Source organism: Trichomonas vaginalis, chromosome IV (genome assembly GCF_026262505.1).
Source record: "Trichomonas vaginalis G3 chromosome IV, whole genome shotgun sequence".
Classification (NCBI taxonomy): Eukaryota; Parabasalia; order Trichomonadida; family Trichomonadidae; genus Trichomonas; species Trichomonas vaginalis.
In genome coordinates, this window is record NC_067206.1 from 5,400,949 (window position 1) to 5,428,580 (window position 27,632).

Below are 27,632 nucleotides of genomic sequence, written 5' to 3' on the forward strand. Positions count from 1 at the left end.
AAAATCATGTAACAAGCAAATCATATTTTCCAGGAAAATAAAAAATTGAATACTCGATAGGATTTTTCTTGGTCGGAAGTTGTTCTTTCATCTTAAACATATGCAAAACTTTATCTATCAATGCAATGGAATGACATACAACATGTTTGACTATTTATATATCAAACTTATTCAATGCACAATCGTTTGTTAAATCATTATTGGAACTAAGTCTCGTTCATTACGCTTCTGCGTATTGGAAAATGCATAAAATTACATAGATCGGCAATACCATAACTATGGTACAATGATTCCTGCTTGTTAGCCTTTCAGATAAAAAAAAATCTTTATTTTACGATTGAACTAGTATCATTCTGATTAATTATCCAAATATGTTACAGATGTATTCCTTTTTATTCACTATTTTATAGAATTTTACATCCGAGATCAATTTCAATAATAAAGCGCATCAATTCGGCTATATACTTATTCAGATCCTGCTATATTTACTCTTGTGTTTGAATAAACATAATTTTTATTTTACATCATATCTTCCTGAAAATCTTCCCAAACTTAAATAATTTACTTCCGAAATTGAAATTAACTTCCAAATCGGCATCACTAGCCAATGAAATTTTATTCATTCTTGGCTTTGAAAGTAAATTAAAAAAGATTTATAATTTCGATAATAAATTATTAAAAATTCTCGATATTCATTCAAAAAAATATAATTTACATATCAATTATAGATAATAGCCCAGAAATGTTCATCTCATTGACTCAAAGAGATGAATTTCATAAAATCAAAGACTTCATAGCGATTTATATCCAGATTCTTACTCAAGAAGGATTTCTGTTGTAACTACGGAAGAGTTGATTATTTCAAGTTTTAAAGAACGAAATTTAACTCAGAGATAACTAAAGAATGTCTGCAATTATCATTTTTATGAGGAAATCCAGAGATCATGAGTGAATGTTTGAAATCTCAAAAACCAGATTACAAATGCATGAAATATGAAATTATTTCACACAACATTGATTTTATTACATTCTTGATGAACAAATTCAATGTTGAAATCATTTTATAAGATTGTTGTAATATTGAAACTTTTTTAGTTTATTTCGATCAAACTAATGATTTTAATGAATATTTTGTTTATTTCGCAGTGTTCAATATTCCATTATTTTGTGAATATATACTTTCATTTGGTTCAGATATCAATGCAAAAGATAGATATAGAAATACCACTCTTCATTATGCAACTATGAAAAATAGGAAAGAAATGATCGATCTTCTTCTTTCACATGGCGCAAATATCAGTGAAAATGATGGATATAGATTAATTCTCATTCATTGTGCAGCATGGTATAATTCTAAAGAAATAGCCGAGCTACTTATATCACACGACGCTAATATCAATGAAAAAGATGAAGATGGAGAAACAGCTCTTCATAAGGCAACATATTGTAATAATATAGAAATAACTGAGCTTCTTATTTTACATATTGCAAAAATCAAAGAAAAAGATAAATAAGAAGAAACATTCCTTCGTCTTGCAGTAATTTCCGGTAGTAAAGAAATAATTGAACCTCTTTTTTTTCAGAGGTTTGGGTGGTGTAACACATACTAAAGAAACCAGATATCCTCATGTTCGAATTCCGCCTGGAAAACTTTTTAATTTTTTATTCACATCAAAATAAAAACATAAAGTTGACTCATACTAAAGAAACCAGAAGAAACTCTATTCACGCAACTTAATTTGCAAATTGGCGATGGAAATACTGTCGGAAGTGGAGTTCTTGCTGGTAGACAACTATCTAAAGTTTTTAATAGATCTTCTCTTCCAAAACAAGAACTATAAGCATAGTTTGTGTTCACTTTAATAACGCCTGTAGTTGTGATTACAGTATCAAATTTTATCAATCCACAATATTCAATTGATAAAATTGTAACTTGCTTAAAACCATCATTTGCAATTGATCTAATAGAAGGAGGAATAATTAATTTCTGTATTGTGCATGAAAAGAATGAGTAGCTTCTAATAGATTGAAGAGTATCAGGCAAAGTTAATGTTTGCAATTTGGTGCATCTCGATACAAAATCCTTTGGAAGAACGGTAATCAAACTTTTTGATATGTCAAGATTTATCAAATTATCACAATCACTGAAAATCCAAGTTGGAAATACTCTTATCGGTAAATCTAATGTAAAATTTTCAAAATTACAACCAGAAAAGCCTCCCCAAGTAGAAATCTTTTCAACATAAGGGAGAATAGGAGTATTTCCATTTGCTGGATATAAAATTAAAGTTTTATAATCACTTGTATATGCGACTCTATTATAAATAACAATATTTTCATTCTCACTAATCAATAAATCTAAATGCTTGTTGATTAATAATGGGTAATCTTGTTCAACTAGGAATTCTTTTTTGAAAGTGAAGTTTCTGAACTGACATGAATAGAACATTCTATTTGGAATCACTTCGAATCCTTGTGGATAAATTATTCTCTCTAAAGCAGAATTTATAAAAATTAATATCCCGCTAAATGTTTTACATTTGGAGTTTGAGAAATCAGCAAATACCACTTTGGAACTAGAAAATGCTCTATCTCCAATATCTATTAGTTGAGTTCCAGTGCTAATACTTTTAATTTCACTTGAATCAAAAGCTTGCGAATTAATATATTTGATTGAATCTGGCAGCGTGATGCTTGATAATTTACAAAAATAGAATGAAAAGTTATTGATGACAGTGATATATTTTCCATTGATTTGTGATAAAACAATTTCACCGGTATAGTTTTGAGGAATTGCGGAATTGGTACCATTTCCGATCCAAACACCATCAGGTTGATCAAGATATGTGATAAGTATATCATTATAAGAAAAACTTATTGTATTGTTATCTTTTTTTTCATTTTCTGGCAGAACCTTATGTATATGTATTCTTAATTGTAATTCTTATGGGAAATAGCAATTATTAAGAGCATTATGTGTTGTGTTAACTGCTCAATGAAAGCTAAACTGTAAAAATTGATTATTCAAGATATTTCTTTGAGGATTTGATACCAAACAACGAAACTTTATTTTTTTCACCTATTGTGAATTGTCTCATATCATTCCCAATGTTTAATTTTGAGAATTTTAGAAATTAAATTTGAAAATTGAGATGATATTTCATTTCAACAAAGATATCACTAATATCGTACATTTATTAATTGCAAAATCGTTTTTATTATCATTTCAAAATTTCAAAAATATAATCAAATTTTATTAAGCTTTTCTTTCACATGGTGATTACTTATGACAAGGTTATTGCAAACAAGTGTTCATTTCGTTCTATCGTATACTTGGTCATTGAGGAATTCTTTGAAACCAAAATAATTTTACTAAAAATTGAACTAGTGAATCAGTAGCATACAATAGTACTTTCCATTTTATATTTCAATAGCTCTTTTCCCAAAATTTTTGACAAAAATGAAAGTCTCGACCATCGATGAAAGAGAAGGCTTCATTTTTGATGTCTGTTGGCATCCATCAGGAAATTACATAGCTGTTTCAGGTGCTGATGGCAAGCTGAAGATTTTTGAACAAAAAGAAAATAATTTCGTTGAAATTGTTTGCAAGCAACGAGAAAGAGCAGCTAGAAGAGCACAATTCTCACCAGATGGAACTAAAATTGTTGTTGCTGGATTTGATGAACATGCAATTGTTTACAGCTTTGATCCAAAGTTGGATGGTGTACTTTCAGAAGAAGCTACACTCAGTGGACAGGATGCTGAGATTAAAACAGCAAGATGGTCTCCAAAAGCAGACTTAATCGTAACAGCAAGTAGAGATAAATCAGTTTGGGTTTGGGATACAGAAGAATACGATTTCATTGCAGTACATAGCGAACATACAGCCGATGTAAAGGATGCTATGTTCTCTCCCGACGGAAAATTCATTGTTTCCGTTTCATTTGATGAAAAAGTTAAAGTTTGGGAAGCTAAAGAAGAATTAGGTTCATTACAGACATTCTCTCATCATCAAGGTACAGTTTGGAGCTTAGCATTCAATCCAAATAACGGCAATTTCATTACTTTAGGTGAAGATGGAAAAATTATTTTATATAAATTAGACAAGGGATCATACCAGATTGCTGCAGAACTACAACTCCAAGGAGATCTCGAATCTCTTTATACAGCCTACTATCTTGACGGCCAATGGTTTGTTGGCGGCAGTCAAACGAAGATCTTTGTTGTTGCCGAGGATCTTTCGAAGATTAACCGCACAATTCCGATTGACCAGATGGGAGACATCAATTGCATTGCAGCAAAACCAGGATTCCCCAACCTCGTTGCTGTAGGCAATGATGATGGTACTGTTTCTCTCTTCGATATAGAAAAATCAAAATAAAGTATTAAAATAGTAATCATTTCTTATTTTTTTTTATATCAAATTTCTTTCAAAAAAACTTCAAAAATATATAGAAATTTCAAAATCTCGTGTTCAAATCCTCAGAAAAATTATGAGCAAAGTATTAATTTTGTGAATTGAATATTAATTTTCCTGTTTATTTATGAAAATGAGACATTAAAACATTATAGATTTAATGAATATGAGTTCATGACTGAAGAGGTGTCCCTAAAAACACTATATTTATTAAAAATATTTCAGGAATATCAATTTATAAAGGTTTATGATATAAAAATATAAAGTCCTCCGTGAATGATACAATATTTAACTAATATTCTCTTTGGAATAAGAAAAAACAAGAAATACAAAATTTTATTAAAAAATTTTTGTGAAAAATTTACAAACAAACCAATTTTTAATTAACACCTAAGACGTAATCTTCTGGTTCTGTAAAATCATCGGAAGAATCAGTAATAAAGTTTCCAATAACAACTTTAAACCTCGATGTCTTTGATTTTTGCTGCCTTTGGGAGTTCTTGACCTTAGTATCCAAGTAATTATTGTAAATATCTTTGCATTCTTGAATATTATCGTTAAATTCGACGTTTTGCATCTCCGTCATGAGTTTACATTCCTCATCATATGATCTTGGAGGCCATTCAGGGTGTTTAATTGATTTTGATTCAACTGGAATGTAACTTTGCAAAAATTGCTTTGAAATCGATTCCGTGAGGCTATCTTCATGTAAATCATAGATGTAAATATATGAGCTTGGACTTGAAATTCGAATTTCTTTACCCTGTTTGTAGTTTTTCTGAATCTTTTCTAGTTGTGAGTGAGAAAATAGTATTCTTTGCGTTGCTTCGTGTGTAACATCTGTGGAAGCATCAGCAGAACCAGTAGGCAAATCTTCAGGAGGAACAACAGAAAATCCAGGAGTTTTGATTTCAACTTTTGGAGCATTGATTGGTTGCTTTGGTGGCTTTGTAACAGGATCTTTTGGAACGCTAATTGCTTGCGTTTTAATTGGAGCCAAAGAATTCGGAAATGCATTTGAAGGAATTCGAATTGAAGAATTAAATCCTTTGAGTACATTTACGGCTACTGTAACTTTTTGTAATGGTTCAAATATATCAAATGGCTTTGGAGCCTCCAAACCATTAAATTCACTTAATAATTGACTTGCTTCAGCCTTTTTTCTTTGTAACGCAGCTAACCTAATCTTAATATACTTTTCCTTTGACCTTTGTTCTTGTTCAAATGTAGGAAAATGATAGATACAATTCATTTCACTGTCACTTTTTCAAAACAAAAAATATAAAATTTGAAGATTTCGCTATTAAAATCGAATTTAACTATAATTTTGATGATACATTATTCAAAAACGAAAAAATTTAGTTCATTCAGATCAATTTTATGCGAAATTCGAAAAATTTCTAAAATATAATCTGAGCCATATGAAAATGATCACTAAACTAAAAAATCCTAGATATCAAAACTTATTTTGGAGAAAATATTTACTGGTATGGAATAGTCTTAAGTAGCTAGATTGAGTATTTAGCAGCATGATTGTTTCTTTGGTGAAACAGTGTTTGTATTGAGAGCACCAGCCTCTGATGCTGGCTTTGGTGTAACGAGCTTGCCTTCCTTTTCCTTTCTAATGATACCTTCACCAAGGCGAGCGAAAGCCTCCTTAACACCAGTGCCATCCTTAGCGGATGTTTCGATTCTTGTAAGGCCATAACGCTGAGCGAAAGCATCAGCTTCTGCTTCATCGATCTGACGATCGTCTGTAAGATCTGATTTGTTGCCAATAAGGACGATGCAAGCATTTGGAGCAGCAAGAGCGTTAAGGTCGTTCAACCATGTGTTAAGCTCTTCGAAGGAAGCACGGCTTGTAATATCGTAAACAAGAATAGCACCGACAGCGTTCCTGAAGTAAGCCTTGGAAACGGAGCGGAAACGTTCCTGACCGGCTGTATCCCAAATTTGAAGCTTGATGTTATCACCATCAGCTGTTAATGAGTATGTCTTGAATTCGACACCGATTGTTGGCTGGCCTTCTTCGTTGAATTTTCCGTCAATAAGTTGGCGAACAACAGCTGTTTTGCCGACACCAGATGAACCGACGACAACAACTTTGAAGGAGTTTGTGGTAGAATCTGCACTCATTTATAAATAAAAGTGACATAAAACCATCGGTTAGATATGAACTCATTTTATATTTATTGGAGAGGGAAAATAAAGTTCATATTACTGAATTTAAACTTGACAGGCAGAAGAAGAAAAAGTGGGAAATAAGATTGACCCGAAAATTCTCGTCAAATTAGACATAGTCACTTAAATATTACTCATAAAAATAGCATTTTAAAACATTTTGCTTATCAAAAATACAACCTTATGAATTCTTTTAATATGGCTGGATATATTAACTTCAAATACTTGAATTATCTGATACGTAGATAATATTTGTACTAGATGCATGCAAATTATGCAAAAATTCATCAATAATTGAATAAAATCCAATTTTTTTCGAGAAATATTAAAACTATCAATGATAATATATTGATTTAATAGAAGAAAACAATCTCTATGAGTAATGAAATACTATTAATGTATCAATCATAAATACAATACTGGAATTCAATGAATTTCAGATCAGGCCATGTTTGAATCATCGCTATTTATTTCTCCAGGATTATAATAAACTGCGTCTGGATCAGAATCATCATTGATCTGTTCGAATCCAGGGAATTTCTTGATATCATCATTAGATTTTTTGTTTTCAGGAACAATAATTGGTTTACCAAAAGCTTCTGGCTTACGTATGTCACCTGGAGCATACATATTAAATACATCTTTTACACAATCTTCTGAACAACAATTACCCATTTTATTTATTATTTTTTTGACATGTAAAATAATGCACGTTTAATTATATCACAAATTTTATGGATTTGCTATTAGAGGCAGAAAACATAATAAATTCTGCAAGAGATACATCTGCTAAAGCTCTTTATGCAGAAGAAAAGAAATATATAACTTTGAGCCCGTTTAAAGATATTGTTCGTAAATTACAGATGGAAAATATCGAAATTAAATCTAAAATCCAAGAATTAACCGACGAAAAAGAAATACCCTTAAGTGAATATATCAATACTAGACTAAATATCATAATACAGCAATTAAATCCGAATATTATAATTTCGCCAGATATTAACGTGACTAAAGATCTAATTGTAAAAGCATTAAAGAACTACGAAACAACTATACGAACTGATATGCTTGATATTAAAGAAGACAATAAACACGTAATCGAAAAGATATCTTCTGTTGGAAAAGTACCAGAATTTAAGAAAATCAATCAAGAAACGACATTAAACGAAAAGATAGACGAATCTTCCAATCTACAAAGCGAACTTAATACTATCCAAGAAAAATATGAAAAATTATTATCACAGAATCAGCTATTAAAGAAAGAGATACAAATAATGAATCAGCATATAAAGTCATCAAAATCTCGTCTAAAGACAATATCGGATGTAGAAAATACGAAATCATCAAAATATAATTCCTCAAAATCCGTAATTAAGAACCTAACTAAGAGTATAAGGAAGGTAGAAAAGAACATTGATCTAACTAAGCTTGTCCAACGATACTCAGATTCAATACTCGAAATCCCTAAGCCGAAGCTTGAAGAGCTTTCCCAGTTGCTTAATGAGATAGAAAACCTACAGCGTGTGAATCAAGAAGTCCGAAACCAAAAAATGGTTGCCAAAATCAGCACAATTCGGATCACGCAATCCGTATCTAACCAAAAAAATACTAGTTTTAGATACATTATCTAATAAATAAGCTAATATTTTTTCCCAAAAAAGGATATCGTTTATCAACCATATCGGATAAATGCGGTATCGAATGTTTTTTGTAATGTATTCAAAATTTGAATACCTAATTTTGGAATTGTAAAGAAAATTCAAAAAAGAAATGCTCAGCTTTCTCTTAACCCAAAGCTTAGCAGCAGATGAAAATTTCCTATGCATTTATAACGTATCGAAGCAACTCTGCCCACCCGAAACCACCAAATTTTACTTAGCGGCGAATTATTCAAAGGATATGAAATCAGAATCCAAGAAAAACAATAAATTTGATAAACTAAACGTTACCTTATACATTCCTGAAAACTTGAGTTCTATAACTGTTGACGCTTACGCTTTTAAGAATTCTAACTTTTTTTATTTAATTGGTATTGGATCAAATGCTTCATGCAAGTTAAGCGTTTCAGAAGTATGCACTTTTAACTCTGTTGAATTCAACAATATTGAGCTCATAAAGAAAGATACAACAGAAATTGATCTTGCGGAATTGAAACTCCGTAAAGTTCTTTTCACAGGTTTCGACAAAGCATCCAAGTACTTCGGAGGAAAATTAGACTCCGATCTGCTCTCCACGCGATACATAACTTTGCTTTTCGAACATGTTACAATTCATTGCAACGAAACAGGCGAATTCGAAAAGAACTACAGAATAGATGGTGCAATATATGCTAAGGACATTATGTTTACCTCGTTTTTAGAGAACTCCACCGTATTTCAGTTTGGTGACCAGATGATCATCACTCCCGTATCAACAGTCCGTGGCTGTAGACGCACATGCATACAACCATACACTCCAGGCAAGAATGTAAGCATAACGGTCAGAAACGATAATCCGAAATCAATTTTAACGATAGGATCATGGTTTTCAAGCAAATGCGCAATGTTTACACCACTCCATCTTGAAATCATTGACTCCTACCTTACAATTCTCGATGGAAACTGGAATGACCAAGAGAATTTCAAAATTACTCTACAAAGAGCTCATTTACACATCAAAATTGATGGTCCAAGAATATCTTTAGAGAATAATACATTTGATTCCACCATTACAACATCAAAAGATTCATTAAAGTTCCTAAGCTTGAATCTTAAAAACATAAACAACATTGAATTCAAAGATATTGAAAATGTTTCAGTTATTGATTTATACGCAAGCAACAATTCAAGGATTGGCAATGGTGTTAAACAGATGTTTTGCAGATATGTTCATTCAGTACCAAAAGAAAAAGAAGAAGAAGTAATAGAATATGATGATAAATATAACGAAGGAGGAGACGAAAAGAAAGAAGAAGGTGTCACTTTTACTGTTGAATCAGAAACTCTTATAATAAATACTGTTGATCAAACAGTTAAACAGATAAATTGTAATGAATTAGTGGTACCTAACAAGGGCAAAATTGATGGAATACATCACAACGGAGTACTTTATTTCATTCATGACAGTGAAAGAATTCCTAAAATAGTTTGTAAGCAAATGACAAGTATAAATGAAACACTCAAAATAAATGTTCAGCCAGCTGGAGAAAATGATGTATTACCAGATGCAAATATTACATTGGTACAGAGTAATAAAACAATAAAAGCAGAAACAATAAGTTTAATTTGGGATTACAAAGAAGTACCAGATAAATCTGTTGGACAAAATATTGAAATCAAATCTGATGATATCGTAGAAGTAAATTCGCAACAATACATTTGTTTGTCAACCGATTCAGGTGATTGCGGATTGACTGATAATTATATAATAAGAACTCAAAATAATTTAAAGGATCTAGCTGAGAATCTATCAATTACAGAAAACTCGTCAAGAGCTGTTAAATTAAAAATTTATTTGGACGATGACTTCGAAAATTTCGAAATTAATTATGGCATAAAATTCAGAGGTATTAAGATAAATTCTGAATTAAATCAAGAAAATAAAGTTACTTTCACAATAGGAGCTGATACAAAACCTGGTTTCAATATTCAGTTGAAATCAGTTACTGCTGATATTCCTGAAGAAACAAAAATAGATACTTTGAAAATGACTAATGTAAAAATTGTTAGAAAAGATGTGAAATTAACTAATGTTAATTACATTGAACTTGACACAGAAACAAATGATGAATTTACTTATCCATTACATCCAGCTAATTCTACAATAATTAATACAGAAACTGTTGAAATCTCAGGAGAAAATTTGAAACCAAAAGTTTTCACAGATTTCGGTGAAAAACAAGAAATGAAGATTAAATTCAGAGGTGTTAAGAAAATAACTAAAAAAGGTGCACCATTCCCCAACAAAATAAATATCGGAATAGAAGTTGAAGATGCAGTAACTTTGGAATCAAATAATTTCGGAAGTATGCTCACTTTTGAAATCGGCGGAATTCCAGGAGAAAATAATGACATCGTTGTCAATTTCAAGGCTGTTTTACCTGCAAAAATTATTGATGGAAACTTCAAATCTATGACTCTAAAACCGAATTTCCTTGGTAATACATTTAACTACCAAAACCAGCTTTGCGGTAAAAACATCACTTTGGAGACAACAGGAATTGTGAATATCTCTAAAAAAACATTGTATTGTAAATCAGAATCAATGTTATTTATCACAACAGCAACAATTGCAAAGGATCCAATGTTCCAAGGTGTTATTAACTTGAGACAATTGACAATAGAAAGAATGATGGAATTGACATCAAATACTTATCTTCATATCGATGAATACGCAAATCCTGATGATGATTTCTTGTTACATTATAATTGGTCATTGAAACATTTCCCAACAGTGAAAATTTCTAAGTTTGTAAAAGTACAAAAAACTTCATTTACTCCAGGAATACAAACATTTGCTGATCAAAATGATGAAGACATCGAATTCATGAAACAGAATTTAGATATTTTCAAGTTTGGAATGCCATTTATTTGTATCGATGATAGTAATTACAGAGGAAATCTTTTCAACGAAGGAATGGTCTTCAGAAATGGAACATTAAATAATTCTTTGATTTCAACAGCAATGAGAATTGGTCCTTCAAATGCTGTATCACAATGCGCGTACATGTTGCTTTTCAATCCTAAAGAAGATAAAATATATGAGGTTCAAGCAAGTCCTGTAAAAGGACCTATTAATAAGGCACATTTCAAAGCATTAATCACTCTTTCCTCGCTTTTGCTCGTTTTCTTATGCGCTTTCTCAATTTACATGCTCTTCTTCCAGAGACGTAGGGCACCGAAGAAGGAAATCACTCATAGCGAAAGCCGCAGCGTGGTAATGGAAGACCTCTTGTAATTTATTAATAGTAAAAAAATAATAACTTATTTTAAATTTTTGCTAACTGATTTGACACTTTTTTGACGGATGGCATTCAAATATTTTTACTGTTTTTTCCTAACAGTTCAGTCTTTTGGAACAAAAAACTGTCTCTTTTATTGAACGAAAAAGAAATTGAATTTAAAATCATACCTTTTGATAAAAAGTTTAATTATCTATTCTACGATTATTTTTGATTCAAATGCTGTTCGGCATTAGAAGCAAAAATAATCATAATCAAGATAATTCCAATTTTATATACTTTTTGGGCGCTAAAGCGCCCGTAAAAATGTATACAAAATTGTGAATTTTTTAGATGAAAAATTTATGACAAACGGGGCCTCATAAAATGCTTAAATCTTTTTTGACAAACATACACTGCGCTATATTTATTTTTCGACAAAATTATCGACATAAACATGTAATTAACTACTATTTTTTCCCCTGCTTTATTATAGAATGAGATTATGATACTTTAAAATGCTTTTTGTCGTAATGGGGAAACAAAATATTCTAAAAGAATAGTAAGCTAACAATATGATATTTGAAATATTAATTATTTACTGAAAATATAGAAATAAAGTTTCATATATTCATTATTTTCTTTTTCTTGGATGCTAATTGCTTATGAATTGATATTAGCACCATTCGAAATCAAAAGCTCAGCAATTTCTTTGAAATCATTTTGGGTGGCATCAAGAATGCTTCAAGATTATAAAAAATTGAGAGCTGTCACTTTAAAATCATATTTCATATTGATGAAATCAATGTTATGTGATATAATTGCTGCTTCTATTTCGTATGGACCTGTTGGTTTTTTATCCTTCAATAGTTCATTCAAAATGTCGATATTCCCACCTAAAAATGAAAGACGAAGGCAATCATTATCGAATTTTGCATTGAATTTTGTTCTTAAATAATTGAAACAAGAAATTGCGCCACGATAACAACATAAATCAAGTAATGAAAATCCACCGTAGTGATTACGTGGATAAAAATCACTTTGAAGTCTTACGTCTTTATCGAATCCATCCTTTTCTGTAAATGTGATAAATGAGTTTATATCATCATTCATTATTGCTCTGTAAATTGTGTTCTCTTCATGGACATCCAATGAATATTTTTGATATTTACTTTTTTTGAATTCTTGGAGATAGTAATCCTCAAGACATATTCCATATTCTTTATATACAAAGTAACAAAAGCAAAAGTGACAGCCATAAATGCGCTTTGGACGATATTCTTCAAAAATCTTTTTGAAAATAAACCAATACGATTTTGCATAACGGTTGTTGTATATGGCTGCATTTGAAATGATTGAAAGGATCTTCGATGGCATAAATATTTTTGTTTCAATTAAATTCTTTTTGATATCATCATAAATCTTGGTGATTTCCGATTCATCATTTGTTTTGATCCTGTATAATGCGTTGAATGTCTCAATATAATTGGAATATAATTCCCTAAGCTCTTGAGATTTGATGTCTGACATAGAAATGAAGTGAGTTTTAGGAAATGCCTATTGAAATTTATATAAATTCATAACATGAAGTATATTTAATGTGCAGCTATTTTTAGCGAAAAATTCGAGTTTTACAGATCCATCAAATTTACCAAGAAAAATTAGTTAATCAGAATCAATTTAAATATCATAGTAATTGAGTCTAGTCAATAAAAAAGAACCTCCTGGAATATGGTTCTGAAAAAAACAAAAACTAAATATTTGAATAACTGATCTTGGTGAAAAGTACTATTTTAAGTTAGCAATTTACAACATCTTTCAATAGGAATATAAAAACCTTAGCAACATAATCTCGAATCATAAAGAGATTAAATTGATAATTGTACAAGAACAACCAATCAAACAATGTAAACTATATGTTAGAAATTACATACTAAATCACAAAAACAACAGCATTAGATTTGAAGATTAAATATGATTTTTCTGTAAATTATTTTATTGGAAAGGGTCAATGGTCAATTATATAGACAGACTATTTGAGGGGTCATTATAGTGAAAGAATTTCAAAAGAATATTTAAATGAAATTCAATCCACTAATGACTTAAACGAAAATTTTTCATTCATGTTATGTCTCAGAATCTTTTGATGTATTGATTCCATTAGAAATGAAACACTCAACCATCCTATTATAATTTAGTTTAACTGCAAGATGAAGAACAGTTTTATTTTGATAAATCGCATCATAAAGGGCCATTTTCATGGATTTACCTCTTTTACTTCGAAATTACAATTAAATACCCTATGATATTTATTTATTTATTTTTTTTAATAAATTGATTCTGAGCTCAGAAGATTACTATGAATTTCTACCGACCAAATCCGATCTATTTTTTAAAAGAATCCGAAGGATATAATAAATTGGAGTTTTAATAATTTCTAAAACTCAATTACATTTCAACAAAAATTTCTGAAGACAAAATTTAAGTGTGATCTGACAATCAAATTGTGGGAATTCTCAAAAAGTTGCCTATGCAAAAAGCCTGACGACTATTCAAACAATTTGTCTGATGAATCAAGAGCTCGTTCTTGATATCAATTACATTGCAAAAAACATTCAAACATATATTGATCAAGATAATTTTTATGATGTGATTGATGAAAATTTCATTCCTCAAGTTTTAGAGAAATCAAATCTTAACCCTAACGATTTTAGAATGCTTCTTTCACAAGGGGCATCAAAACTTAGTACAACTAGACTGTATAGATTTTCTAGAGAGTGTAATGTTTATATTAATTCATTTGAAGATGCGATTAATGTTCTTCAAAGCTATAACAACATTTTCAAACTTAAATCATCACATGCTTTAATTGATTACTTTTAGAAACACAATCCAGAAAATCAATCCGATTCCAAAGAAATCTCAAAATTAAAGATTGATATTCAAAATCTTGAATCCAAGATCTCGAAGATGGAAACTCAAATCAATGAATACAAAAAGAAAGAAAATCAATACAAAAAAGAACTTGTAAAAATCTATGAATTACGTTCTATCACTGATTTTGATACAATTTACAATTTCCTTAAGCAGCTTTCAGTTCAAGATGATATACCGGAAATGTCCATTTCCTGCGCGATTGGATTAAGTGAAAAGAGAGATTCTGATGAATATACACCACTTCTTTGTGCATGTATTGAAGGAGATCTTCACTTAACAAAATCTCTTATTGAAGGAGGTTGCGATAAAAATGCAGTTGACAAACATGGAAATAATTGTTTACTTTTAGCATCATTGTATGGACATCTTGAAATTGTAAAATATTTAATTAGAGTTGGTTTTGACAAGAATTGGAGTAAGAAATCTAATCAAGCTAATGCAATTCTTTGTGCATCACAAGAAGGTCATCTTGATATAGTTAAATATTTGAAAAGTATTGGTTGTGATGTCAACTCGAAACAAAATGATAATGCTAATTGTACTTACTTGGCATCATTAAATGGTCATCTTGAAACTGTTAAATATCTTGTTTCAGCTGGGGGAGATCCAGATGAGAAAGATTCTCAGGGATTTTCTCCAATAATTTGTGCATCAAAATATAATCATCTTGATGTGGTCAAATATTTGATTCAATGTGGATGCAATAAAAATGATAAAACAAATCATAATGATTCTTCACTTCATTTTGCAGCGGGAAATGGCCATATTGATGTTCTAGAATATTTAGTTTCAATTCGTGTCAATCTTCGTCAGAAAAACAATAGAGGAAAAACAGCACTTGATTTGGCAGAAGAAAAACAAAACGATGGTAAAAACTACCGAAGTATTATCAATCTTCTAAATCGATCAGGTGCTAAGTAATAAATTCTTCACAAACACATTCAAACTAAGGAAAGAGTTATTGTAACAAAAATAAACAAATAAATTTGACATCATAATATTTAACATTTTTAATCTTATGCTTATTTTTCAAGGGTGCACTTTACGCTAACTGATATTCTCTCGATTTTTTTTGACAACCTTCATTTACAAAGAGAAGTTGGATTACTTCTATTTATGACCAAATTTTCTATGTTATACGTCACCAATTATAAAGAGATTAAAATGATAATGGCTGATGAACATTTAATCACATACTAGAACACATATTTTAGGAGTAGGGGTAATTTTAGCTAAAAGTGACACGCCTGTAAAAAGTGACACACCCCTGAAGGGTGTGATTACCGATCGGTAATTTCGACAGTTTAGAATTTAAACTTTTTTATGGAACTGTTGCGAGTTTCATAAAGAATTTAAGGAATATAAGCAAAGATTTGAATCAAAATCTTAGACCTAAGCCGCTCGATTCGCTCGCGGCTTCCGCGAATTACAGATCAGCAAAGATTAGTAGTAGGATATGACGGGTTTTGTGACTTTTTTTGTAAACGTAAGAATTCATACATTTTTGAGCGATTTTGTATCATTTTTTTTACATATGAAGTAAAAAATGTATGATTCTTACGGTTTTTATTCTTACGTTTTTGAATAAATCAAGATTTAAAAAATTTTCAAAATTGTAAGACATTTACACTAAACCCATACATAATGAAATAAAAAAAATAAAAAAAATAAAAAAATAAACTTTAAAAATTCATGTCTTACATTTTTGAATAATTTATTTTTTTAATTCGTAAGAAAATGAGTGGATCAAGATTCGTAACCGTCAATCAATTAATGGATGCTCTTTCACCAATTCTTGAAAATGTTAAACAAGTAGATGTTTATTTCGATGATTATGTAGAAAGTTTATATTATAAAGGTAAACATAATATTAAACCCATTGCTTTTGCATTTGATAATAAATTAATTGAAAATGCAAAAATTTGGGAATTAATTCCAGATATTGAATATATAACGAATATAACTAATAAATGGTTCAAACGAATTCCAACCACAAAAGTTCTTTGTAAATTAATGATCAAAACTGAGGAAAAAGAATTTCATGAATTTACATATCATCCAAATAAAGTTTCAGAACTAGAAAATGAAAAACTTCAGAAAAAATTAAACGATAGACTTTCAAATGATTGTATTGAAAAAATAAATAAACTAGCAGAAGTTGCATTTAATAATGAAATATTTGATGAATATAACCTTGAACTCAGTGATGGGCTTTAAGGACCCGGGCTCAACGAGTCATGATTTATGAAATCAATAATTTGATTTATTCGCTCTTCAATAATTTCTATTCTTTTTGTTAAATCATCTATTTTCATTAATGAGGTGATTCTTGATTGAGGAATAGATTTCAAACTAACCACTCCTTTTATTTTTGAAATTTTGAATCCATCAACTTTAAACATTTTATTCAATTTACATGTTGTCAATTCTTCAAATAATTTTTTATTGTTAGCATAATAGTCATTAAATTCTTCAACAGATGAAAAATTTTTTATTTCAGTAATTGGTTTAACAACGTTTATTTTTTGTTGAACATTTTCACTTTCATAAATACCTTCCTCCTCTGTTTCATTTATTTTTAAAATTGGTTTCATTTATCATTAAATAAAAATTAGAATATAAGTGATGAAATATTTTTTTTAATTAATATTAAATCAGAAATGGCGGCAGGATTCTTTAAAAAATTATGGGATGGAATTAAGAAAGCTGCGGGTTGGGTTCATAAAAATATTATTAAACCCGTTGCAAACTTTTTGGCACCAGTAGCGAAAACGGCAGGAACTATCATAGGTGGAGTATTAGGTACTAAAGCAGGTAATCCGGCAATGGGAGCACAAGCAGGTAACGCAATTGGTGGAATAGCTGAAGGAATACTTAATAAAATAGGAGGTAGATAGTGGAAAAATAAATAAATATTATTTTTATCTTAGTATCGGTTGAAGTCTTTGATAAACTTTTTCTCCTTTATTTAATATTTCTCTTATTGGGGCGGCTTTTGGTGTTATTGATTCAGCAACGTCACTAATTGCTTCTTTATTCTTAAATATCCAATTTGCTCCTTTCTTCATTGTTTCCCAAACTTTATGCGCTCCTCTTTTTACTTTATCCCATAATTTTTTAAAGAATCCTGCAGCCATAGTTGATTATTTCATTAAAATTAAAAATTCATTTTCATCTTTTAATTTCGATTTTTTATTTATTAATAAATGACGACTAACTATTTGGTGCCAAACACTAAACCGATTAATGGAAATGTATTTCATTCATTCGAAAAGATAAATGAAATATTTGCAAAGAATGACGGTAGAAGATATTATAGAGAACTTGAAAGTTCATGCTATGACTCTGATGCTCCATATTTTGATGATAAACAAACTCATTTAAGAATTACAAATCCGGCTCATGATGTGAACCAATTAGGTGACACATATATTAAACGCAAAGTTAAAGCAACTCTAGTTTCAAATAAAGCTTTCACATGTGATGCCACTTTTAAATGCATGCGTTTATTCGTTGGTTACAAATCATCAAATCAAAGCTTTAAACAATTAGAAGTAGAAACCGAAAGAGGTGATGCCGGTTATCTTCAAATGGAATGCGCCCGTGAATCTTTCGCATTTGCAACATATAAACCAAAATCAGAAGGAAAGTTAAAAAGTTTGTTCATTCGTTATATAATAATGTTCAAAAATATGATAACTCAGTATGTGGTAAATATATTGACCCTTCAAAGTTTTCAAGAAAGCAAATGAAGAAGTTGATGTCACTTTTGATATGATTATTCCGGTAAATGATTTGTTAGCATTTCAGGCGTTCGATGATTATCCTAAATCATTTGGTGAAATCATTCTTAAATATTATGTTTTCAGGGATACTTTAGTATTTTGTCAGGTTGACCCGTTAAGAGTTGCTGATTTACAAAATTACGTTTATGAAAAGATAACTGATGAAAATTATGAAAGATTATGAATCATGTTTTATAAATATGATCGTAAATTCCAACAAATTGGACTTCCTGCCAAATTAATTACAAGCTTAGCCGCTACATCTGCTGACGCAACAGTTGATGACGTTATTATTTCATGCACAAAGATGGAAGTTTTAGAGGATAAATGCATTACACCAGGATACGGTTTAATTGAAGAATCAGTTAAAGCAATACCACGTTTATTCAGTAAGGAAGATCCATTCATGATTCCAGCTCAACATATTGACGTTCGTTCACTAAATGGAGGTTGCATCACTCCTGAAGGTATCAGTTCAGATTTCTCATACGCTCTTCATAATGTTACAGATGTTGTGTTAGCATTTCCGAAGAATGCAATGCAAAGAACAGTTTTAGAAAATCCAATGCTTCGAGGTCTTCAGGTCACTATAGATTCCAGAAACTTCCCCGATCAAGCGATGACCACAGTGGGTGACATATTCTTTACACGTATGCTTCAAGCTTCTGATTTAGATGGAGTGAATGAATGCACAGAAGAATACGAGGACTCATTAACTAGACCACTGAATGATGATGATGGCACACCATTAGCTAGAACATGGAAAGACCAAACTTCATTCTTATGCACTATTCCAGTTCAACGTGATGGAGCGGGTATATTCTTTGATGGATTAGAAACTTTCAACTCACAAGTTACAGTACAAGTGAAAGCTTATCCAATCATTCAGGGTGTAAATGACACTTACTGTTCAAAGGTGACAAATCCTCCTCAGGTTTGGTTTACTAGGACTACATATTGGACATGGACACCGGATGAAGGTTTGAAATATCATCCAACAGGTACACCACCACAGTATAGAAGTTCATATGATGAAATATTGATGAATAGAAATGTTTAAAATTATAAATTTATTTTTGATTAAATGGATTTAAATTCATCCACACCTTATGAAGAATTAGCAGGAGTATATAATACATACGTAGATGATATGATTAATGAAGCATTGAGTGATAATAGAAATGCTCTATCTAAGGAAAAATTAATGAAAATTCCATATTCTGAATGTTACTTAAATTCAATCACTGCAGCAATTGGTAAACAAAATAAAGGTAAAACATTAACGATATTAAAACAAATTATCATTATTGCTAACACTTCCCCCATTCACATGTGTTAATTTATATCAACCGTTCAGGTTCACCTTCAGATGATACATTTGAATCTTTAAAGCATTTAATCAAAATTCCAATTATTTATTTATCACAAGAAGAAGCAGAAGATTATTTAAAAAACTTTTTAATGTATAAAGAATTATATAATACAATCAAGAAGCAAGGATTAGAGGATAAAATTATTGATAAACAACGGGATGAATTATTTGAAACACTTTCTATTTCAAATTTTGATAAGAATTTTTGCATTCACTCATTTTTCTAGATGATGCGTGAAATCAAAACTAATAACAAATGAGAAATCATATTTTAATCAGTTATTAACTCAATGTCGACACATTCAGTGTTCATTCTTCATGGCTGTTCAATACTTTAAAGCATTAAGCACAAACATTAAATCAAATCTATCAACACTTTTCATTTTCAGTGGTTTTAGTCGTCAACAGTTGAACGTTATGCTTTATCAAGTGAATTTACCAATGAGCATTAATGAACTTTACACACAATATCAGCAATTAGGTGAACATGGAAAAATAATAGTTGATTTAAATAAAGGATGTGTTAAATTTGATTAACTTTTTATAATTAATTTTTATTTTTTATTTATAATTAAACATGACAGAAATAGCAAATCTTCTACAGGTTCCATTAAAACAAGGAACAAACAAAAAGGGTGCATATAATAGAACTATGAAAGTTCCAGACGGAATGAAAGAATTAGTCACATTGTTGCCGGTCTTCAAAAAGATGTTAAACAAATGAGAAATGTTTTAACATTACCAGAAGCTCAAGCATATGCCAAACGTCATGGACCAAATTGGGAAGCACACGAAGCAGACATTACGGGTCCAAATGGAAAACCTGATGGTATAAATGAAGTTTTCGTTACTGATGGTCAAGGTAATATTAAAGTCATAAATGGTTATAAATTAACTGTATCTGATTATCCTAAACGTAAAGCATATAATGAACGTTATCCTATGCAATTTGATGAAAATGGAAAAGCTGTTAAACAATACATTGGAGAAGGTGAACATGGTCCAATTAATTCATACCGTCATAATCCATATTCTTATTTCAATGAAGAATTAAACGCTATTGAAGAGGACCGGATGGATTACCACGATATGTTAATCAGTTTGATGGTCAATATGCAAATTTGAGACCTGAAATTCCAGCTAAGAAATTCTTTAAAGTTGCTTTATTCGATCCAGTGTTCAATGAACAGAAAGAAGCAATGAAAGCAGAATTTAAACCAATTCAAGTGGCAAGAATTTCTTCATCTTCACTTTCAGAAGCGTTCAAGGAATTGATAAAGAAACCACTTTATTCTCAACAAGGTTATAACTTTGATTTAATTAAAGAAAGTGATAGACGTAAATTAGAAAAATCAGATGGTTTTAAGAATGCATGTAATGAAATGATTAAAGATATTGTAAATGATAAAATAAGACTGGAAGAAACTCAAAGCAATATCAATAACATTATTGGTGCAGTTACAAAGAAAGTATAAGCAAACAATGATGAACCTTGGGATATTACCGTAACAACTAAATAAAACTTTAAATATATTTTTCTTTTTTTATTCATTATAAATGAGAAGACGTTTCACAAGTCAAAAGAACACTAACGCAAAAGCAGAGATTACGGTTGGTTATAACGTAAATGATGATAAATCACGAATTATTCAAAATGTTAAAGTTAATGTTAGCCCTGAATTAACAAGGTCAGCAACTCAACCAAATTTATTAACTCGTGACTTACCGAAGAATGAGGAGAATGAAGAAAACCATGAGAATGGAGACCCAATCATTTTATCTGAACCTGGTAAAGAACCCGTTGAAATCCCCACATATCCAACATACCCCCCACCTCTTTCATCAAACATCGAGAACCCAGGAATATACGATTCCAGTCGCAATGCGCCATATAAAATAGACATTAATTCTGAATTAATGAAAATTTACCGTGATATAATAACTGATAATTATGATTCAATAATAAATTTAATTGACCAATCTGGTTTAATTATTTTACCTTATGAATCATTAATTCACATTATCGCCATTCTTTGTGATGTTCAAGATTCAGACGTTAAGATTCAATTTTTCATAGATGATGAGGTTTCATGCTGCGGAACAGTTGCAAAAATAAATCCTATAAAGGATATTAGCACAATTAAGATATCAAAGAATGGAACAACAACTGAACTACATTTAACATATAATGATATTTATAATAAAATAGTTGATGAATATAAAATATCACTTGAAAAATTCTTTGTTAAGGCCATTTAATATTCAAGCATTAACATTATTGAATAATAATCCTTTGAATCATAATCAATAATAATTGACCTTTCACCAGTTTCTATCGTTTGTTTTATTTCTTTTTGTTTCCCACTATCCGGATCGGTCATTGTAATTGTTTTTGTTATAGTATCAGCTTTATCTTTAACTTCAATCTTTTTTCCATCAGGATATTTAAACCAAAATTCCAAAAATTCGATATTGTCAATCTGTTCATATTTTAATCTATCAATTACATTTTTAATACCATCTGAAAATCTTATGAAATGGTCATTATATGGGTTTGATTGAACTAAATTTGAATGAAGTGAAATATAACCTGATGATGAATATGACATTGACTCATATTTTCTGAAAACACTGAAATTTATAACATGAATGAATTTCTTATTCGTTGAATTTATGAATTCTTGAGGTAATCTTATTCTAGTTTTATTTATCACTGGAAAATAACGCTTTACCATATTTTTAATCGTAATAAAAAAATGTCAATTATCAATATTATTTCGAATAATAGTTGTGAATTAAATTTAACGGTTAGTGGAATTTATAATGTTACTCTCGTTTCTGTGAGTGGTAAATTTAATCCCATTCTTTTAGACCCTTCAGATTATATATCATTTATTAAAGATGACCATGAAAAAACGTATGATATGTATATAAATAATGTGATAACGAAATGGGATATTAACACAATTTTAAGTTATTTAAATGAATCATTTATCGTATGGTATGAAGAAAATTTTAAATCAAAACCTGATAAACTTTTTGAACTTGATGAAATAAATAACCTTATTAAATTTCCGCTGAAAATTAAATTTTGTACTCCTCATCTTCGTTCATTGTTGGGGATATTAAATTTTGAAAAAGATGTTGGGGATGTTTTGTATTCTGACACTGGTTCCAATTTCATTTTAATCAAATGTGATAAAGTTAATACCCCAATGAGATTTTCACATCAAACATTAGACCCTAACTCTTACCCATCAATACAAAACATTTTATCCATCAACTTAAACATATTTTCTTTATCATATCCGTTTCAATTATCCGGGAATTCATTTATTCTTCATTCAAAAGATTTATCAAATATTAAATTTAGAATAACTGACCTATTTGATTGTGATTTAGAATTCATGAATGAAATATTATGGCAATTTCAAATAGAAAAAATAGCTGATGAGATAACGGATTAAATATTTATTTTTAAATCATAATAAATGATTAAACAACAGCAACCACAGCAACTTAAGGCACAGACCATTACATACGCCACATATGCATATAATTCAAAGACGGCAGAACAAACGCAAAGGTTGAAATATGGAGATTTGGAGATAGTATTGAAAAATGACCATTTTGAATTCGTTTGCAAAGGTGGTGCAGTGATATCAAATATAAAAGAAATTTTATTTATGAATTCAAAAATTAAAGGTATAACGGATGATATAACATCAATTCCACCAGAAGAACAAAGATATTACGCATTAAATGCATTTCCCAAAGTTTTGAAGATTGGAAGATTTAATTTAAATGAGGAATTCATAAAAGGTTTCCTAAATGACATAATGAAGAAAGCAGATAAGGAATATGTGGATAGTGAGTTAATGAAGAAGGCAAATTTGGTTTATGTTGATGAAAAAGATAATGAAATTAAAGAAAAGGTTGAAAGGTATCATGAATGGACATTTGAGACTTTTAAAGTTAAAGCTGATACAGAATGGGTTTCTGGATGTTTAGACCTTAAAGCAGATAAAACTTATGTTAACGATGAGTTAGAGAAGAAAGCAGATAAGGAAAAAGTTATTTCATTCATTAATACTGAGTTAGCAAAGAAAGCTGATATATCATTTGTTAATGAAGAAATAAAACAATCAGAGGTCTATTTTACTCCACCATTTTTAAATTTTATGAAATCATCAGATAAAACCTTTGATATAGATTCTTTTGAATGGATATGTTTCGATGGAGTGACCATGTATTTATTTTATACAGATGGAGTGCTTTTTATTTTAAAACAAATGATTTTAAAAACTATGAATCATTTACTCCATCTGTTTGGAATCCTGATACACGAAAGCCAATCATTAATCCAGAATTTTATATGTTGAATATAATAACGGTAAATTTATGGGAATGATAACAGTTGGAGATGATTTTTGCCCTTGTTATTCATTCGATTGTATCCAATGGTTCAAATGTAATTTAAATCAAGATGCTAAATTTAAATATCCAAATAATCCTATTAGATGTGTTAATAATAAATGGGTATAATTTATGAAGTCAATCAAATTTTCATTAGTGAGGATGGGATAAATTATTATATGTTTAGTATGATGTCATCAGATTTGAAAATTGATTATACAAGTAAGTGGTATTACATTAACAGCATGTATTTTATCCTACAAAATGATAAAATTTATAGATCATCTTCAATACCACAAGGTCAATTTGAACAAATTTTTCAAGCTGATGGAGACATTGAAGCTTTATGTTATGGATCAAATGTTTATGTTCTGTTTCAGGTGGTATGGTCTATTCATATCCTGTAAGTTATAACAGACATATTTATTTATCACAAGATTTATCAAATTGGGAATTGGTTTATTCATTCACTCCAAAACTTACTCGAAATTATAGATTTACTAATTTATTTTATATTGATGGGTATTTCATTGCTTTAGGATGTGGTGATTTAGTAAATAACAGTAATGATGGAAGAAATTGGTCTGAAATCACAAAATTTCAAGATGTTAGAAAAGCAATTTTCAAAAATAATACGTTAATATTGATAACAAGACCAGTTTTAAATACTCACCCAGTTTCAATATTATATAATAAATTCAATATTCATAATGGATTAAATACAATTCTTGAGATGATTTACCCCATTGGTTCTATTTATACGTCAATGAATTCAACAAATCCCGCAACAGTTCTGGGTTTTGGTACGTGGGAACAGATTGTAGATAAATTCCTCTATTGTGCGAACTCTTCGAAGCAAACAGGTGGTTCGAAGAAAATTAAAGAAGCAAACCTTCCACCGCACACTCATACAGGAACTACAAACTTTTCTGGCGACCATAGCCACTCATTAAGAGACCACCATTATACAACTCAGAATATTATGCTGGCAATGACGTTTTATCTCCAGATTATAACATTCGGCAAAAAAGACTTTTCGACAACTGAACCAGGAGGAAATCATGTCCATACTTTCACAACAAATCCAACAGGCTTGGGTAAAGATTACATGCCACCATTTATGACTGTATTCGCATGGTATAGAGTTCAATGAACGCTCGTCGACATAAGATTTTATAAATTGCACATTTGACGTAAATTCATTTCCCCAGTTATTCAATAATTAATTATTTTTGAAGAACTGAAGGTGTCACTACGTCACTCAGTGTCACTCGGTTAATTAACTTCTCTGAAAAAATGAGACAACATGACATTTTGACAACAGTCTTGGAAATTTGATGCAGCCCAAAAATAAAGTTAGTTTTAAAATTATTTTTATTTTTTTATTCCTATATAAATGACAACAACAAACAACAACAGCAACTTTATCGTTTCTGATGAAAAAGTTATTGATTCATTAGCTGAGGAATTAGTTGTGGCAGAAACTAAAACCCTCAACGAATTGGTGAAAAACAAGATTGATTTACATAACTACCTCAAACACGATGGAGGAAGAGGAAGGAAAACTGGTGTGGCTTTATTAGTAAATAAAATATCAAATTTAACGATTATAGATGTTGATATCAATAAATCATACAATGATGAACTTAAAGAAACAGTTAGAAAAGACATTTTATCAAAACTTTTGGATAAAGATGTTATCGTTAAAACCGCTTCAGGAGGTCTTCACATTTATTGTAACACTAATTTCTTCTATTCAGTTTCGAACAGAATGATTAAATGCTATTCCTGCAATGATTACGATATTGATATAATGACTTCTATGGATGATTCAAAGCGTTCATTAGTAGTTATGGCTGATTCAAGAGTTCGCAAGAATGCAACAGAACCAATCAATACATACATTCATTCGTGGAAGTTACGACTCGACCATAACCAGAACAGTGAATGATATATTAAATGATTTGAATATTAAGGTAAGAGTTGAACAGAAGAACGAAGAAATAAAGACTATCATGAATGAAAACAAAAATGTAAACATTGACGATAAACTTGCCCAGGCATAGTTGATGGTATTAGTGATTTTGAAGTACATAATGACGGTGGAAATATGAATTTAGAAAAAGAAGTTACATTATTCACACTGTTTAAGCAATTAATTCGTTACCTAATCATTTAATTAATGAAGCATACGATAACGTTTATAACTTCTGCAGCTTAACTGAAAATGCAAAAAGTTTTGAAAAAAGCACGTAGTAGATATGCATATTTAATGACTTCTCCATTTGTTTTGGTGAAGATTCTAAAACTATATCAAAAGGAATATTATGATGAATATGTTTTGCCTTTATTACGTAAAGCCAAAAATAACATTTGATATCAAACTTGATGACTCGTTTTTTGATAACAGATATTAGACGCAAGGCTGAAAATCATCAGTATAAAAACAGTTCTGAAGTAATTGAGGATTTATCACGTGTAATCCGTTTTTGTAGATTGTGGAAATAAATATTCATTCAAAAAGATTACAACATACACGACAAAATGAATCAAATATCATTTGTTCTTCAATCAAACATGAAAGAGTCACTCAAATGATTAAAATTATTTAAAGAAGAAGGTAAAACCATAACAGCATGGGATGTACTACTAAATCATTGTCTTCATTAACCGTTAAGGGTGTTTGCTTTAAATCTGATTCTCCAGATGTTTTCTCAACGTTTCAAGGTTATAAATACAACATTCTTGAAAAGCCTGATTACTCAAAAATTGAGAATGTTTATGAATTTCATTAAGAAGCCATTTGTGATAATAACGATGAAGTGTATAAATACCTTCTCGGCTGGATTGCATCAATGATTCAACATCCTGGAATCAAGAATGAAACAGCAATTTTGAAAGGACTTCAGGGAACAGGTAAAAACAGATTCACAGATATTATTTCTGAACTTCTCGCTGGTTATTCATGTAAAAACATTACCGAAATAGGTGAGCTACGGGTAATTTCAAATTCAGTAGTTGAGAATAAAATGTTTCTTGTACTTAATGAACTCAAGAATGTAGGTGAAGATAGACTCGCAAACTTCAACGCTTTGAAATCAATTATAACGGATAATGAGATTAGAATTAATGAAAAGAATCAACCCAGAAGAACAGCACAGAACGTTGCAAACTTCATTTTCGTAACTAATAACGTCTACCCTGTCAAAATTGAAGTTGGAGACAGAAGATACGTAGTTTTAAGGTTAATGGTAAATTTAAGGGTCAATTTGATTACTTCAAGAATTTAATGGATTCATGCACTAAAGAATTTTATGATAATTTACTGACGTATTTTATGCAATATGACCTTTCATCATTTAATGTACGAATCATACCGATGACTGAAGCCAAACAAGATTTAATTGAATTATCAACAAATCCTTTAGATGTATGGATAAATACACATTATGATGAATTGTGTGCAGGTATGACATGTAAAAATGCTCTATTCTGCAAACCATCAGACATGAAAGACAAAAACTTTCAAATGAGTATTAAGGATAAATGTGATAAGAAACAGAGAAGAATAGATGGTAAACAGACATGGTATTATGTTTTGAAAGA

At 30.1% G+C, this 27,632-nt stretch overlaps 14 protein-coding genes and 2 pseudogenes across 16 annotated transcripts, besides 3 other annotated features; 11 read left to right on the forward strand and 5 right to left on the reverse strand.

Moving 5' to 3' along the window:
• Window positions 1-1,262: 1,262 nt before the first annotated feature.
• TVAGG3_0034920 (cyclin-dependent kinase inhibitor 2C-related family) lies at window positions 1,263-1,514 on the forward strand (the record flags this gene model as incomplete). The annotated part of the gene is made up of 1 exon (XM_001316568.1): window positions 1,263-1,514. The coding sequence occupies one exon, from the start codon at window positions 1,263-1,265 to the stop codon at window positions 1,512-1,514; it is 252 nt and encodes an 83-aa protein (XP_001316603.1).
• A 1,936-nt stretch (window positions 1,515-3,450) lies between these two features.
• Window positions 3,451-4,391, forward strand: TVAGG3_0034930 (iron-sulfur cluster assembly; the record flags this gene model as incomplete). The annotated part of the gene is made up of 1 exon (XM_001316569.1): window positions 3,461-4,381. The coding sequence occupies one exon, from the start codon at window positions 3,461-3,463 to the stop codon at window positions 4,379-4,381; it is 921 nt and encodes a 306-aa protein (XP_001316604.1).
• Window positions 4,392-4,796: 405 nt separating this feature from the next.
• TVAGG3_0034940 (uncharacterized protein) lies at window positions 4,797-5,669 on the reverse strand (the record flags this gene model as incomplete). The annotated part of the gene is made up of 1 exon (XM_001316570.1): window positions 4,797-5,669. The coding sequence occupies one exon, from the start codon at window positions 5,667-5,669 to the stop codon at window positions 4,797-4,799; it is 873 nt and encodes a 290-aa protein (XP_001316605.1).
• Window positions 5,670-5,836: 167 nt separating this feature from the next.
• TVAGG3_0034950 (regulation of endocytosis) lies at window positions 5,837-6,622 on the reverse strand (the record flags this gene model as incomplete). Its single annotated transcript, XM_001316571.2, has 1 exon — window positions 5,939-6,553. The coding sequence occupies one exon, from the start codon at window positions 6,551-6,553 to the stop codon at window positions 5,939-5,941; it is 615 nt and encodes a 204-aa protein (XP_001316606.1).
• A 336-nt stretch (window positions 6,623-6,958) lies between these two features.
• On the reverse strand, window positions 6,959-7,276 carry TVAGG3_0034960 (uncharacterized protein; the record flags this gene model as incomplete). Its single annotated transcript, XM_001316572.1, has 1 exon — window positions 7,040-7,273. One exon carries the CDS (start codon window positions 7,271-7,273, stop codon window positions 7,040-7,042), a length of 234 nt encoding a protein of 77 aa, XP_001316607.1.
• Window positions 7,277-7,332: 56 nt separating this feature from the next.
• On the forward strand, window positions 7,333-8,229 carry TVAGG3_0034970 (uncharacterized protein; the record flags this gene model as incomplete). The annotated part of the gene is made up of 1 exon (XM_001316573.1): window positions 7,333-8,229. The coding sequence occupies one exon, from the start codon at window positions 7,333-7,335 to the stop codon at window positions 8,227-8,229; it is 897 nt and encodes a 298-aa protein (XP_001316608.1).
• A 135-nt stretch (window positions 8,230-8,364) lies between these two features.
• TVAGG3_0034980 (uncharacterized protein) lies at window positions 8,365-11,574 on the forward strand (the record flags this gene model as incomplete). Its single annotated transcript, XM_001316574.1, has 1 exon — window positions 8,498-11,533. One exon carries the CDS (start codon window positions 8,498-8,500, stop codon window positions 11,531-11,533), a length of 3,036 nt encoding a protein of 1,011 aa, XP_001316609.1.
• Window positions 11,575-12,117: 543 nt separating this feature from the next.
• Window positions 12,118-13,041, reverse strand: TVAGG3_0034990 (spectrin binding; the record flags this gene model as incomplete). Its single annotated transcript, XM_001316575.1, has 1 exon — window positions 12,267-12,629. The coding sequence occupies one exon, from the start codon at window positions 12,627-12,629 to the stop codon at window positions 12,267-12,269; it is 363 nt and encodes a 120-aa protein (XP_001316610.1).
• Window positions 13,042-14,486: 1,445 nt separating this feature from the next.
• Window positions 14,487-15,374, forward strand: TVAGG3_0035000 (spectrin binding; the record flags this gene model as incomplete). The annotated part of the gene is made up of 1 exon (XM_001316576.1): window positions 14,487-15,374. The coding sequence occupies one exon, from the start codon at window positions 14,487-14,489 to the stop codon at window positions 15,372-15,374; it is 888 nt and encodes a 295-aa protein (XP_001316611.1).
• A 293-nt stretch (window positions 15,375-15,667) lies between these two features.
• Window positions 15,668-15,697: a terminal%2Cinverted (terminal inverted repeat of MuDR-3_TvMULE3 transposon ID:TVAGG3_0035010).
• Window positions 15,668-15,898: a mobile genetic element.
• A 1,215-nt stretch (window positions 15,899-17,113) lies between these two features.
• Window positions 17,114-17,350, forward strand: TVAGG3_0035020 (N-acetylmuramoyl-l-alanine amidase family; the record flags this gene model as incomplete). Its single annotated transcript, XM_001309265.2, has 1 exon — window positions 17,114-17,350. One exon carries the CDS (start codon window positions 17,114-17,116, stop codon window positions 17,348-17,350), a length of 237 nt encoding a protein of 78 aa, XP_001309266.2.
• A 24-nt stretch (window positions 17,351-17,374) lies between these two features.
• Window positions 17,375-17,590, reverse strand: TVAGG3_0035030 (uncharacterized protein; the record flags this gene model as incomplete). Its single annotated transcript, XM_051220559.1, has 1 exon — window positions 17,375-17,590. One exon carries the CDS (start codon window positions 17,588-17,590, stop codon window positions 17,375-17,377), a length of 216 nt encoding a protein of 71 aa, XP_051105545.1.
• Window positions 17,591-18,425: 835 nt separating this feature from the next.
• Window positions 18,426-19,298, forward strand: TVAGG3_0035040 (uncharacterized protein; the record flags this gene model as incomplete). The annotated part of the gene is made up of 1 exon (XM_051220560.1): window positions 18,426-19,298. One exon carries the CDS (start codon window positions 18,426-18,428, stop codon window positions 19,296-19,298), a length of 873 nt encoding a protein of 290 aa, XP_051105546.1.
• A 150-nt stretch (window positions 19,299-19,448) lies between these two features.
• Window positions 19,449-27,632: part of a mobile genetic element that runs on past the window's edge.
• On the forward strand, window positions 20,331-21,085 carry TVAGG3_0035060 (annotated as a pseudogene). The gene has a single exon. A coding segment is annotated over exon 1 (755 nt).
• On the forward strand, window positions 24,793-25,179 carry TVAGG3_0035070 (keratin-associated protein family; the record flags this gene model as incomplete). The annotated part of the gene is made up of 1 exon (XM_051220561.1): window positions 24,793-25,179. The coding sequence occupies one exon, from the start codon at window positions 24,793-24,795 to the stop codon at window positions 25,177-25,179; it is 387 nt and encodes a 128-aa protein (XP_051105547.1).
• TVAGG3_0035080 (uncharacterized protein) lies at window positions 25,423-25,977 on the forward strand (the record flags this gene model as incomplete). Its single annotated transcript, XM_051220562.1, has 1 exon — window positions 25,423-25,977. The coding sequence occupies one exon, from the start codon at window positions 25,423-25,425 to the stop codon at window positions 25,975-25,977; it is 555 nt and encodes a 184-aa protein (XP_051105548.1).
• Window positions 26,571-27,555, forward strand: TVAGG3_0035090 (annotated as a pseudogene). Its single transcript has one exon. A coding segment is annotated over exon 1 (985 nt).